The 14,867-nt window shown below is 36.5% G+C and overlaps 1 protein-coding gene across 2 annotated transcripts in view; it reads left to right on the plus strand.

The window, feature by feature from the left end:
- FAM189A2 (family with sequence similarity 189 member A2) overlaps window positions 1-14,867 on the plus strand; it is a 1,031,909-nt gene that overhangs the window by 549,354 nt on the left and 467,688 nt on the right. For both annotated transcript variants that reach the window (XM_044064351.1, XM_044064352.1), the window contains exon 3: window positions 11,185-11,295. In XM_044064351.1, the coding sequence (XP_043920286.1) occupies window positions 11,185-11,295 (111 nt within the window). The remainder of the gene's footprint in view (window positions 1-11,184; window positions 11,296-14,867) is intronic.

The following is a 14,867-nucleotide window of genomic DNA, read 5'->3' on the forward strand; positions in this document are numbered from 1 at the left end:
TCCTCTGAGTTGTTTGTTTAATTTGATAAGAGTGCTTTTAGCCTGCTGGGTGCTGCACCTCCTAATGTTTTCCATGATTTTCCTCCTCCTGTTATACAGCCAATTGATTTTGTGATCCCACCAGGGTAGCTTGTTTTTTAAGTTAGTTCTGTACTTCTTCCTGGTGGGTACAGCTGCCTGTATGCAGCTGTTAACATGCTTGTTATACAGGGTTTCTGTGAACAGGTCTGCATAGGCAGCAGTGTTCTCAGGGTTTATGGAAGCTTTAAATTTGCCAGTTTTCTCACTTAATAGCAGGAGGTTAGCGTTAGAATAGTTCCTGAATATTCCAGGTTTAGCTGGGGATCCAGGTTTTATTTTTACTGTAAATGAGACTATTTTGTGGTCTGACTTTACCAGGGAAGGCATCATGTGCAGCAGTCTCCCATATTAGTGAGGACCAGATCCAGTATGGTTGCACCCCTGGTTGGTGTATAGACAATCTGGTCCAGGGAGTTTGTGTTTACAAAATGCAGTGCATTAAACTGTTTTAGAAAGTAAGAGTGGTGGTGATCTAATTACATACATTGAAAATGCACAAATGTATGGATAAATAAATTGAAAGTTGATACATATTCAAGTCTACATGGAGTTAAAAGTTTAAAGCCAGTACTTAATTTGAGGTGGCAGTTTAGATATCAGAAATGTAAACAAATAATGTTTTATGATTTTAATCTGCCTATTTAATCTGAATTGTCATGAAATAGTTGTTACGGCCGGAAGAAACCTTGTTTGCAAAAGCTTGTTAGCTTTACTTTGGATTCTTACTAAACATTCTTACTAAAATTGCCTTCTACAACACTAGAGCTGGTTTGTTTTTCATTTTGAATAGCATGAAATTTGCTTTTAATGCATCAATAATGGATTTGTCAATATTCTTTAGTATTTTCTTAGAAGGCATTTTAATTGCTACTATGAGTAATAGTCCTGATAGTCTGAATGGCTACTTTGTAACTAAAGTCATTGATATGCTTGTCCCATACATGATACGTATTTAATTTACCTGTACTATCTGGTTATGTCACTGAAATTTTGAAAGAGTTTGCAGTTGCATTCTCCATAAGGAAGGTACTGTTGGTATGATACACAATTCTAGACCTCTAAGTTTAATTAGTGTTATTCTTATACTTTTTTTTACAACTAATTTAATTGGGTCTATATTAGATCACTGAACGCTTAGGTTAGCGAACCGTGATTAATCAACCCCATGTAAGTGAAAGCTTACAAACCGAACTGTCAGAACAGTGATTTTTTTCCAAGGGAAACAAATCACTGTTACAAAAAAAAAAAAAAAATTTAATACATGATATTAAGTGGGGGACTTTGTCCCCCACACCCCCCCTACTTAAATATACCAACTCCAAGACTGCATTACAGTGCCGAAAACGGCAAACTACCGAAGCAGCCAAGCAAATTCTTTCCCAGGGCAAGAATTTGCTTACATGCCGCTTCGATATTTTGCCGTTTTGGAGTTTACAGCTTGACCAAGTTGCATTCGCTAACCTGTGTCTTCGGTCAGCTGATCGGAACCCATTTAATCAGTTAACCAATGTCTGCCAAAATGGATTCATTTCAGACCATTTTTGTCTTGGCAGTCTTCTGGAATTCTATGACAATATTGTGAACTCTTTCTGATATTGTTTATCTGGATTTTGCTGATACTTTGGCTCAGTCCCGCATGACAAAATTATTCAGGCTATGTAATCTTTGTTATTTATATATCTGTCACTTATATATATATATTTATATGTGTGTCACTTATTGGAGTCAGCAATGGTGTTAAAACTGAAGATACAGGGATGGAGTTGGGGAAAAACTGTCAGATGTAAGACCTGTTATTGTGGGGGCTCCCCAGGGATCAGTAGGGAGCATTTCTGTTCAGTTTGTTTATATCCTCCTTATTCATCAAGAGAGGGTATCTGGACCATGAAGTAAACTAATGATTCCAAAGTGAGAGCTATTATAACTAATATAAAAAAGCAAAATGTGCTACTGAACTTTCCAGACAACCATTATTGCTGGTCTATTTACAAATCTGTGTTTTCAGTAAGTCTAAATGTATTGTTCTTCACTTTTCACATAGTAACAGGCATTAACCCAAGCCAATAAATCAGGAATTGATACCAAAATTAAAATCAGTAAAGGATTTATATGTCATAGTTGCTGTTTATCTAAAGTTTGCCAACCATATAATGGCTTTTATAAGATGCTGCTATGGCATAATGAGGGGCATACTTCACTCAGCAGTAGGGAAGAAAACGTTTTGATGCCATTTCACAAATCATTGAATACTGTGGTCAGGATTGCATCTGTATCCAAAACTGCTGAAAAGCAACAGAGAGAGTATAACACCCTTTGCTCACCATATACCTAGAACACATCACTTACCATGGAGTGAAAGGTTAAAAGCATCATACAGCTAGGGCACATCACTTACCATGGAGTGAAAGGTTAAAAGCATCATATACCTAGGGCACATCACTCACCATACAGTGAAAGGTTAAAAGCATCATATAGCTAGGGCACATCATTCACCATACAGTGAAAGGTTAAAAGCATCATATAGCTAGGGCACATCACTTATATTACAGTGAAAGGTTAAAAGCACCATATAGCTAGGGCACATAACTCTCCATGCAGTGAAAGGTTAAAAGCACCATATAGCTGGGGCACATCACTTACCATACAGTGAAAGGTTAAACGTATCATTTTGCTAGGGCACATCACTCACCATACAGTGAAAGGTTAAAAGCATCATATAGCTAGGGCACATCATTCACCATACAGTGAAAGGTTAAAAGCATCATATAGCTAGGGCACATCACTTATATTACAGTGAAAGGTTAAAAGCACCATATAGCTAGGGCACATAACTCTTCATGCAGTGAAAGGTTAAAAGCACCATATAGCTGGGGCACATCACTTACCATACAGTGAAAGGTTAAACGTATCATTTCGCTAGGGCACATCATTCACCATACAGTGAAAGGTTAAAAACATCATATAGCTGGGGCACATCACTTAACGTACAGTGAAAGGTTAAAAGCATTATATAGCCGGGGCACATCACTTACCATACAGTGAAAGGTTAAAAGCATCATATAGCTGGGGGGGGGGGGGTCTATATCATATGTTCGAGGTTTTATAACTTTGAACATTAAAATATCGAATTTAAATGTTCGAAGTTATAAAACTTCGAACATATGTAAAAAAAAAAAAAAAAAACAACAAAACTAACGGCTGTAGGCAGGGGCCCCCTCCTGCAACCCCCACACCCCCCTGCTCTTTAAATATACCATGTCCGAGACCACACTACAGTGCAGTAAGGGAAATCTTTCCTTTACCGCACTATAGTGCGATTTCGGAGTTGATATATTTAAAAGGCGGGGGTGTGTGGGGGGTGCAGTGGACCTTCCCCCATGCTACACTAGTCAGGTAAGTTCCATTTTTGTTTTGAAACTTCAAAAATTTAAAGTCGATTATTTAACGTTCAAAGTTTTCAAACTTCGAACATAAAATATAGACCCTAGCTGCGGCACATCACTCACCATACAGTGAAAGGTTAAAAGTGTCATATACCTGGGTCACATCTCTCACCATGCAGTGAATGGTTAAAAGCATCATATAACTAGGGAACATCTCTCACCATACAGTGAAACGTTAAAAGCATCATACAACTAGGGCACATCACTCACCATACAGTGAAACGTTAAAAGCATCATACAACTAGGGCACATCACTTACCATACAGTGAAAGGTTAAAAGCATCATAACGCTAGGGCACATCACTTACCATGCAGTGAAAGGTTAAAAGCATCATATAGCTAGGACACATCACTCACCATACAGTGAAAGGTTAAAAGCACCATATAGCTAGGAAACATCACTCACCATACAGTGAAAGGTTAAAAGCACCATATAGCTAGGAAACATCACTCAACATATAGTGAAAGGTTAAAAGCATCCTATACCTGGGGCACATCACTCACCGTACAGTGAAAGGTTAAAAGCAACATATAGCTATGACACATCACTCATCATACAGTGAAAGGTTAAAAGCACTGTATGCCTAGGGCACATCACTCACCATACAGTGAAAGGTTAAAAGCATCATATAGATGGGGCACATTACTCACCATACAGTGAAAGGTTAAAAGCATCATATAGCTAGGGCACATCACTCACCGTACAGTGAAAGGTTAAAAGCAACATATAGCTAGGACACATCACTCAACATATAGTGAAAGGTTAAAAGCATCATATAGCTAGGGCACATCACTCTCCATGCAGTGAAAGGTTAAATGCATCATATAGCTAGGGCACATCACTTACCATACAGTGAAAGGTTAAACGTATCATTTTGCTAGGGCAAATCACTCACCATACAGTGAAAGGTTAAAAGCATCAAATAGCTAGGGCACATCACTTACCATACAGTGAAAGGTTAAAAGCACCATGTAGCTAGGACACATCACTCTCCATGCACTGAAAGGTTCAAAGCATCTGATAGCTGGAGCACATCACTCACCATACAGTGAAATGTTAAAAGCATCATATAGCTGGGGGGGGGGGTCTATATCATATGTTCGATGTTTTATAACTTCGAACATTAAAATATCGAATTTAAATGTTTGAAGTTATAAAACTTCGAACATATGTAAAAAAAATAAAAATAAAAAATAAATAAATAAAAAATAAACCCAAAACTAATGGCTGTATGCAGGGGGCCCCCTGCACCCCCCATACCGCCTGCTCCTTAAATATACCACGTCCGAGACCACACTACAGTGCAGTAAGGGGAATCTTTCCTTTACCACACTATAGTGCAGTTTCTGAGTTGGTATATTTAAAGAGCGGGGGGGTGTGGGGGTGCAGGGGGCTTTTCCTCCTGCTAAATTAGTCAGGTAAGTTCCATTTTTTTTTTTTTTTTTTTATATGTTCGATGTTTGAAACTTCGAACATTTAAATTTGATTATTTAACATTCGAAGTTTTCAAACTTCGAACATAAAATATAGACCCTAGCTGGGGCACATCACTCACCATATAGTTAAAGGTTAAAAGCATCATATAACTAGGGCACATCACTCATCATACAGTGAAAGGTTAAAAGCACCATATAGCTAGGGTATATCACTTTCCGTGCAGTGAAAGGTTAAAAGTATCTTATAGCTAGGGCACATCACTCACCATACAGTGAAAGGTTAAAAGCATCATATAGCTAGGAAACATCACTCAACATATAGTGAAAGGTTAAAAGCATCCTATACCTGGGGCACATCACTCACCATACAGTGAAATGTAAAAGCATCATAACGCTAGGGCACATTACTCACCATACAGTGAAATGTAAAAGCCCCATATAGCTAGGACACATCCCTCTCCATGCAGTGAAAGGTTAAAAGCATCTTACAGCTGGAGCACATCACTCACCATACAGTGAAAGGTTAAAAGTATTTTATAGCTAGGGCACATCACTCACCATACAGTGAAAGGTTAAAAGTGTTAAAACCTTTTCTTTGTTAGGTACAGATTGTTAAGGGGTGATATAATATTAGTATGCAATTGCTTAAAGGATGAGTTACTGGCATCCACAGTTGGCATTAATTCCTCATTTCATGAGAAAGATGCCAGAAATAATATTTTTGTTGACTTGCCTGTACCCAAGTCTCTTATTAAGACAATGAGTTTTATATCTAGGGCAGGATCACTCTGGAACACACTGTTAACTATAAGACAAGCAACCACATTATATAACTTTAAGAAACAATTAAATACTTTTACTAAGAATAGAGTTTTTGAGGTGAGATTCCCTTGCACAAACTCCTAGGTAACCTCCCAAGGCTTTGTTTTTTTGTAGCTGCTACATTGAAGGTTGATATTAGTTTCCTCCGTATCACAAAATTGTTCTTTCAATGACTGTACTTTCACAAGCAAGACACTTGCAGCCTCCTCCAACCATTCCTGGCGATGCATTACTTTCCTTCCTAATTCCCCAATCTTTCTCTATTTCCTTTTCCTCATCACAACCTCTCCTCTTCCACACTCCCCTCTGCCATACTGCTTTAACCAGCCCCGATCTCTACTGCCTGCTACTCCTTCTCTATTAACATTTTCCCACGCCACGTCTTTTACCTGCTGCAACATCCACCTGATGTGTCCTGCCTTCCACCACTACCTTGGATTCCTCTTTCACTTAGTTGTTTCTTCCTTCCCCTACAGACTCCCCATCTTTACCTTGGCATTACTGATAATGCTGTTTTAGTCACCATAACCTCTCTTTGTCTCCCATACCATCTCTTTGTCTACTAAAATCTGTCTGACCTGCTACTCTGTCCTCTTTCATTTCTTAAAAACATAAACCCCAAGTTCTTCCCACTTTTTTCCACCCTTGGATCTACCAGCTCAAGACTTTCCATTCATTCACAAAGCACATTTTGGCAAGCACTGTCAAATTCAGTTGTCCCATGGAGTCTATCTATTTCACGTTCCAGTACCATATTCAAATCCCACCAACCAATATATATCTTCTACCTGTCTGATTTCCCTAATTGCATTGAAACATCCCTGCAATACTCCCCACCCCCTTTTTCTTCAACTTCACAAAGTGATGCCAACACCATCCTCTTCCCTTTATCTCCCCTCCACACACATAACATTGCATTCCAAACCATCTCTCTCTGCTTATCTAAGCACAATTCCCACTCTTCTCCTCCCCCTTTGCACAGCTGATCTGCAGTCCTTGAAAATCCTTCTGGTCCATCATCTCTATTTCTCTTTTCTTTAATTTCAGCTCTTATAACATGACCACATCAACTCACTCCTTGAGTAATTTTACAATCACCCTCTTCCTTTAAATAGAGTTGTTAATGCACCTCATATTCTACATGTCCCTAAGCACCCCTGCCCCTTTCCACTTAACTTCCTCCCCACTGCTCTTTCTGGAACAGGCCCTGCCTCTCCCACCTGCATTCCTCCGCAGAATACAGTGATGACCACCACTGGGTATAAGCTTTACCCCAATTATGGGGAAAGAATGGGCAGACTGTCTGGGATGAGTCTGATGATCGACAGGCACCATGGGCAAAATGTGTCAAAAAATAAATTGCATATTGTCATAAATGACACATTACATAATTAGATTTGAAGTTCCTTTTTCAAGGTGGCCTTATGTTTCATTAAGAAATAGTTGGGGCAAAAACTGCACTTTTTCTCATATTTTTATTATAATTTCTACAGTTAATATGAGACTGGGTAACTGGATGTTACTTAAAATGTGAACACTGGCATGGAGAGTGCAGAGCTGTGAGTACTTGGGGGATCTGAAAGCTTAGAATCATGGGAAGTGCATAGTTATAGGCAATGTGTTCATGGTTAGAGTAAGTTGCTTTAGATACATTGTGAATATATGGCTGTGGATATTAAGTGGAGGTCAGAATTGGAGGTTTAGAAACACTGGGAATACAAAACTGTGGGCATTAAATAGCAGCCCAGAAAGGGATGCTTGGGCAGTATAAGGTAGGCAGCATAAATGTTGGATACTGAGTGGAAGGTCACAATGTCTAAGAACGTTACAAATGTAAGACTGTGAGTTCTCAGTGGGACATCAGAATCAGTGTTCGACAGCACTGGAACTGTATGGAATGAGCACAAGTTCAGAAAAGGTCACCTAAGAGCAAAAGCAGTATGCAACATGGTTACTGACAGGGACTGCAGATGCTATTGGTACATAAATGACTGAGTCACTAGTTTCTTCAGATACCAAAAGCTAACCAAGGACAGGATTTTTATGTGAAAAATATTTTTAAGACATTGGCACTACTGACTAACTGTTTCACTGTCAGATAGCTTTTTGATAACAAAAAAGTGTTCATTCTGATGTAGAAAAAGCGGCCAAAAATATGCCAGATACAGCACATTTAGGTATTATGTGATACTTTAGTTCAAGAATAAAACAAAAAATCATGTTAAAACCTAGAGAAAATGGATATTTTGACATAAAAGGGAAAATGAAGCATTAGTAGGGGTAAGCACACAAAGGGACTTAACAAGTAAACTGATAGGTAGTTACATATGTACAGAGAACTTGATGTACACATTGATACAAAGCAGATGCCAGACAGACAGACATATGGCATACATTTAGAACTACCACTGTCAGGGCAGGTGAAATAAGAAATTTAGTTGTGGCTGTAGAACGCACCCTAGTATTTATAATGAAAAACACATGCCAGTGGTTCCTCTTGAAGTGGAGTGTACTTTAGATTTTAAGATGTTGACATGTATTAATGTTTAACATATCTTTAACAGAGGATGTAAACTTTAGTTAGGACCAGTGCTTATTTTTAGCATTATAATACTATTACACACTTTCAGTATATTGTAGCTTCATAATAAAGTAAAATACAATCTGAGCTATGAAAAAAATGGGAGTCTGTATCACAACAGCGAAAAGAACAAATCTTTTAACGGCTGAAATATCGAAATTGCCATTCATCGATTTGTTTTTGTGAGATTGTGGCACAGTGAAGATTGGGAATTTTGCCCTTTCCTCACTGTAGTGCGATCTCAGAGTTGGTATATATAATTAGCGGGGGGTGTGGGGAAAGCAATTTCGATGAACAGCAATTTCGATATTTAAGCCATTCAAGATTTGTTCCTTTCGATGTTGTGATATAGACCTAAAAAATGGCAGCCAGTGAAACAATAAATTTTACCGTACAAATAAAAGCAAAAAGTAATGAGTCACAGTATTTTGAACGTTTTAATAGATAAATCATTGTCATTGCAAATTATATGGAGTTTACTAACCTGAGTTATGTCACTATCAGAAAAATCATTGTTAGCTGGAAAAAAACATTTCTTTGTAACTTTTTGGAGCTGCACACTTGACGTGAACTTTTTGGTATTGGGGCTTTGCTAAAAAATATATCATTATAAGATAAAGTACATATAACAATATTTTAGATTGCAAGAAAACATTTAATTCAGTTCTGCAAAAAAGCCTTTGGGTTAAATTCAAGAGATGTGGGCAGAGCCCACGATGTTAAGTCAGGATGAAAACCGGTTGTTCAAAAGGAAGCAGAGGATAGTGGTAACAGTGATGTAGTCACAGGAGAGGGGAGTTAACAGGTGGAGCACTGAAGGGTCCAGTACTTGGTGATAATCTGTCCAATTTATTTGTGCCAGTTATCATGTTAGGAATAAAAAAATACATCTCTGCACTGATGCTACAAAAACAGGGACAGTGTTGACTAGCAGAGGAGAAAACTTGAGAAGGGATTTATGAGGACTACAGAAGTGGCAGAAAAATTACAGCTTCATCTGAGTGCCAAATAATCCCTGGAATTCACTAACATCCTGCATAGTACACAAAGCCCACACTGTTAAAATGATATTGCCAGGGCCACTGTCCATCAAATTTATGTCATAATAAGGAATTCACCATTAATGAAATCATAAATATGGAAGCAATGATATCAGTCATCACAAACATTGACTACAGAAAAACAGTACTTTTGCAGGGGACAAATCCCTTGTTTCTCCACACCCCCTTACTAAAATAGAATGGACACATAGCAGTGGGGAAGAAGGGAAACAGATTATAACAGAGTATTTTTTTCTCAAGGCACTTCTGGAGGTCATTACTGCAAGAATATCAGTTGCAGCCACATTTCAAATCACTACACACATACATACGCATCATTAAAACATAAACTGGACAGAAAGTTAAAAAAAAAACTAAACTGAATGCTATAAGTGAAAAGCAACCCAGTCCAAGCAATTGCTATAAAACCAGATCTGTTTGCAGAATGTACAATTTCAGATTCCAGTCATGCTTGACATTCTTCCGTCAAAATGGACAAAGTACATGTTCCCCTTCCAACCCTTGGAAGGTATGTCATGAAGATCCAGGTGTAAAAGTACTTAAAAGTTCACCTGATCTAAATTCCACAGTCATCGCAATCATATTCCAGTCACACTTCTACTGTATTTGTACAGACATTATAACAGAAAATTGAAACTTAATTAATCCTGCCTTAGCCAAGATTCTTTCTGCCATGTAGTTTTATATGAAAAACTTACTCAGTATAACTATTCAGATGTTAGAAAAGAACATCTGGACAAACGCATGTGGTAATACCCTTGGAAATGTAATGGTTTCTTTTGTATTGCATTTCATAAAATGTGATGTTTAGTTATTGATTTAAGTAATTCATCTTTAAAAATATAGCCAAGATTCTTTCTGCCATGTAGTTTTATATGAAAAACTTACTCAGTATAACTATGCAGATGTTAGAAAAGAACATCTGGACAAACGCATGTGGTAATACCCTTGGAAATGTAATGGTTTCTTTTGTATTGCATTTCATAAAATGTGATGTTTTAGTTATTGATTTAAGTAATTCATCTTTAAAAATATTAATTTGTAATTAGAAGTTCATTAAAAATATGGTCGTTTTATTCACTCAATTGTTTTTTTTTTTACCTTGGGTCTTTCATGGCTGTGTCATTTACATTAATGACTGTAGATTATTACAAAAAGTTTCATATTCAAGTTAGTGGAATTTTTTGGTATAATTTTTTTACAAATCTCCAGCATTGTCAGTTTAACTAACACAAACAACAAAATAAAAAGAGCTGTCTGAGGTGCAAAATTGTCCATAATGGTGTTTACGGTCAGTCAATTGTGGCAGTGTTATTGAAGTCCAAATGCTGGCCCATAACAGAGAAGTGTACAACTGTGGATTGGTAATATGTCTTATGAAGCTAGCTGTCATCCTGTTATGAGAATCATAACCTGTCAGCTTTCTTTTCTTCTTCATGTTAAACATACCTCTATGTTCCATTTTTACATCTTCCCCCATGTTGTAGCTGATTTGTTCATTATGTTTTGTTTTTGTTTTTCTTTTTTCAAATGAAATATTTGAGTAAGTTATTAATAGAGCACCATCTAAGTTAATGATTATTCAAGTACAAGAATAGTTTTCTAAGTTACACTCATTATAACTATTCAGTTGTATGATGTGAATATATTGTGATTTTCTGTCGCATGCTTACATCTTGTTTTGTTAGGTTGCATCGTTAAATAACCTTTGTTGCAGCATCATGTTTTTATTGCATGAATGTTTCTGTTTATTTTTCAGGTAAACCTGTTTATTTTGTTGTCAGTGGTGTGTGTACTTCTCAATTTGGCGGGATTTGTCCTGTGCTGTCAGGGTGCCCAGTTGGTCTCCAGTATACCAGGCTGCCAAGTGGTAAGATAATGTGGACATGACACATACTAATATTGATAAACACAGTCAAGAAGCATTAATGCAATATTTTGTTGTTGTTGCTTTTCATGTATTCATTATTGTATCAGTTTCATGTTAACTGACATTTGGCATGGTGTGGTACATTTCTAGTGAAGTTGAATTTAATTGTTCTCCTTTCCATAGCTCTTCCCAGTCCAAGGTGTGCTTCTGAGTATGAGATAAACCCAACATTGTTCCCTCTTCATGTCAGTGTCAGTTTATGTAGTTCATAAAATATATTTTGTCCTCTTCTTGTCAGTGTAATTTTTATTTACTTCATCAAATATCTTTTGTTGCTTAGCCTGTCGAGACACTTCCTCAGACTTCCACAATTCCAAGTTCTAACAGCGTGTGTCCTCGATATTCCTCTGCTAATAAAACATCATATCCTTTTCCATTGGTATCTGGGTCATAGGTCAGGCTTACAATTGTGCAACTATCTTGCTCCTTTATAAGAATAGGTGTTCTGAACCATTTCCTCTAGAAAATGTTTTTATTGTATTTATTTACCGGGATAGTCTGACTGAACAGAAGGCTACCCCTTTTTAGCAAACACCTAGGGAGAAATGTTCCAGACAAATTCCAACATTGCATAAATAATATGGTAAACAGAAGTATGCAAGTAATCAAAAATGAACAGAATTAAAACAGCGTATGATCTATTATCATGTGTCCCTTCTCCAGCTCTAGTAATTGGTCTGGGTAGCCATGTTCTTATCATGGTTTTCCACACCATGTCTTCCTTCCTTGCTCTCATCTAATCTTAGATCTTCAAGATTCATCTTAATAGCTATTTGACAACCTAGTGTACCTACCTTCTAGCTTCAGCTACCTTACTTCAGCTGACTTCAAAGACATTTTGTTTTCTAGCTCACTTTCTAATCTGTTTTAGAAGTTTAGAGTGATGGTGTGCTTTCAGTAGTACATATGATTAATTCTCCACACCTTGCTCCAACAATAACAAGTGGGCTCTTTAAAACTTCCTTTTTAAGTCTGTTCTTGCCTCCTTTTATGCATGACTTTTTTGACTATGTTACTGCCTGCAGCATACCTACATACTTCAAGGTAACAGTTAGTTGACATTTCCTTTAAACCAAACTACAGATGCCTGCTGCCAATAGAGTTTGCTTTATGACGTAAACTGTTTTATCTCATGCAGATTCTTTCTTAGCAACATGAAGGTTTCTTACATTACCTTTCATTCCTGTCTTGGAGTGTGCAGATTCGCAATTTCTTGTGCAGTTTTGTTTTTCATATCATGGCAACCTTCTGATCAATTTCCTGTTCTTTACAAAACAGAAATTTTGCAAACAACATAACTAGATTTTTCAAATTGATGCTAAACTATAAGCTGCCTGCAGATATTTCCACCACAGGAGAATCCTATTTCCGTCATAAACATGTAATCAGCGCCCCCCCCCCCACCATAATTTTATCATACTGGAATTCATTGAATTGCTGTCAGAAATAACCTATCAAAATCCCTGTTCAATGGCAAATCAAACAAACGGAATAAGCCTTCCTTCCAAAATTCTTCAAAATAATAAAAATTGAAACAGACAAACAATATTATTTCACTCTGCACTCTTTGTGGGAGCTGCACCTTACACCCTTTGTATGTATGCATGTATGTGTGTGTGTACATCCTCATCACACTCACATTACTATATATGTATATATAGCTATGGATATGGATATGCATATAGATATAGACATAGATATAGATATAGATATAAATATGGATATAGATATAGGTATAGATATGGATATAGATATAGATATGGATATAGATATAGATATAGATATATATATAGATATGGATATAGATATAGATATAGATATAGATATTGATATATATATATATATATAGATATAGATATAGATATAGATATGGATATAGATATAGATATGGATATGGATATGGATATAGATATATATATATAGATATAGATATGGATATAGATATAGATATGGATATAGATATGGATATAGATATAGATATGGATATGGATATGGATATAGATATAGATATATATATGGATATGGATATAGATATAGATATGGATATAGATATAGACATAGACATATATATGGATATAGATATGGATATGGATATAGATATAGATATAGATATAGATATGGATATGGATATGGATATAGATATAGATATGGATATAGATATAGATATGGATATGGGTATGGATATGGATATGGATATAGATATAGATATGGATATGGATATAGATCTAGATATAGATATAGATATAGATATAGATATGGATATAGATATAGATATAGATATAGATATAGATATAGATATGGATATAGATATGGATATGGATATAGATATAGATATGGATATAGATATAGATATAGATATAGATATGGATATATAGATATAGATATAGATATAGATATAGATATAGATATAGATATAGATATATGGGTCCTATTAAAATATCAAAGACTTAAAAGAGCAAACCACCTAACATTGAGTGGGAAAAATGAAAACACAGAAGCTTGAATATAATGGGGCTCCTAATGTGCGGGATTGCAGCACAGTGGGGATCAAGGTATGGCTTACTGTAATGCGATCTCAGAACTGGTATATATTATTAGCAGATGGTGTGGGGACTTCACAGGGGCTTGCTTCCCAAAAGGCAGGATTTATGTGTTTCCTGTATTATTTAAGCTTCCAGGTTTTTGATTTTCTGGGCTCAGTGTTGTATGGTTTGCTCTGTAGAGCATTTGATCTTTTAATAGAGATCCATGCATTTTGTTGCATGCCATTTCTTTGATAAACGCAGTGGGTTTAGTTTAATGCTGATGATATGGATAGTTGAGTGGTAGAAATGTTTATGGTGTGTAATGTTAAGACAGGTAAGTGGGGTTGGAGGGGGTGAGAGTGTTTATGCATGTGTATGTGAGCTAGGGTTAGAGTTGAGGATGAGTGAAGGATGGATGTTGTATGTTTGGGTGCGAATTTATGTATTGTAGGGTTAAGGTCAGGCTTAGGTTAGGGGATAGATATAGTGTTGTTTATGTGTGTTTGTGCATGTTTCTGTGTCTGAATGTGTCTTGCGAAGTGGCAGTGTTATGGGAACGTTTTTATGAAGAGTTAAGGTTTAGGGAAGAGAGGGTGTTATGGTTAAGGTTATTAACCATTACTAAAGTGGTGCAGGGAGGGGCATATCAGTTTAAGGCTAGTGTTATAGGGGTTTTAGTGCTAATATTTGGAAAGGAAACAGTATTCCTTTCTTGCTATTCTTCCTTTCGATATTTTTTTCTGTTCAGTATTTTGTATGTTCTTACTTTTTTGTCAGTGTTTTCAATTTGGCATTAAAGTAGTTTGATCATATACAACAGAACCAAATATATATATATAAATATATTTATATAAAAACAATAAACAGCCCATCCTGTCAAAGAATCTTTAAAATGCAACTTCTCCTTTGAATGGAAGGGCATTTGATAAAAAAAGTCAATGAAAGAGGACTTATAAACTGAGACCGTGTCAGATGTCAGTTAAGTGT

Source organism: Protopterus annectens, chromosome 2.part2 (assembly GCF_019279795.1).
Source record: "Protopterus annectens isolate FY-2018-M chromosome 2.part2, PAN1.0, whole genome shotgun sequence".
In the NCBI taxonomy this organism is placed as follows: Eukaryota; Metazoa; Chordata; order Ceratodontiformes; family Protopteridae; genus Protopterus; species Protopterus annectens.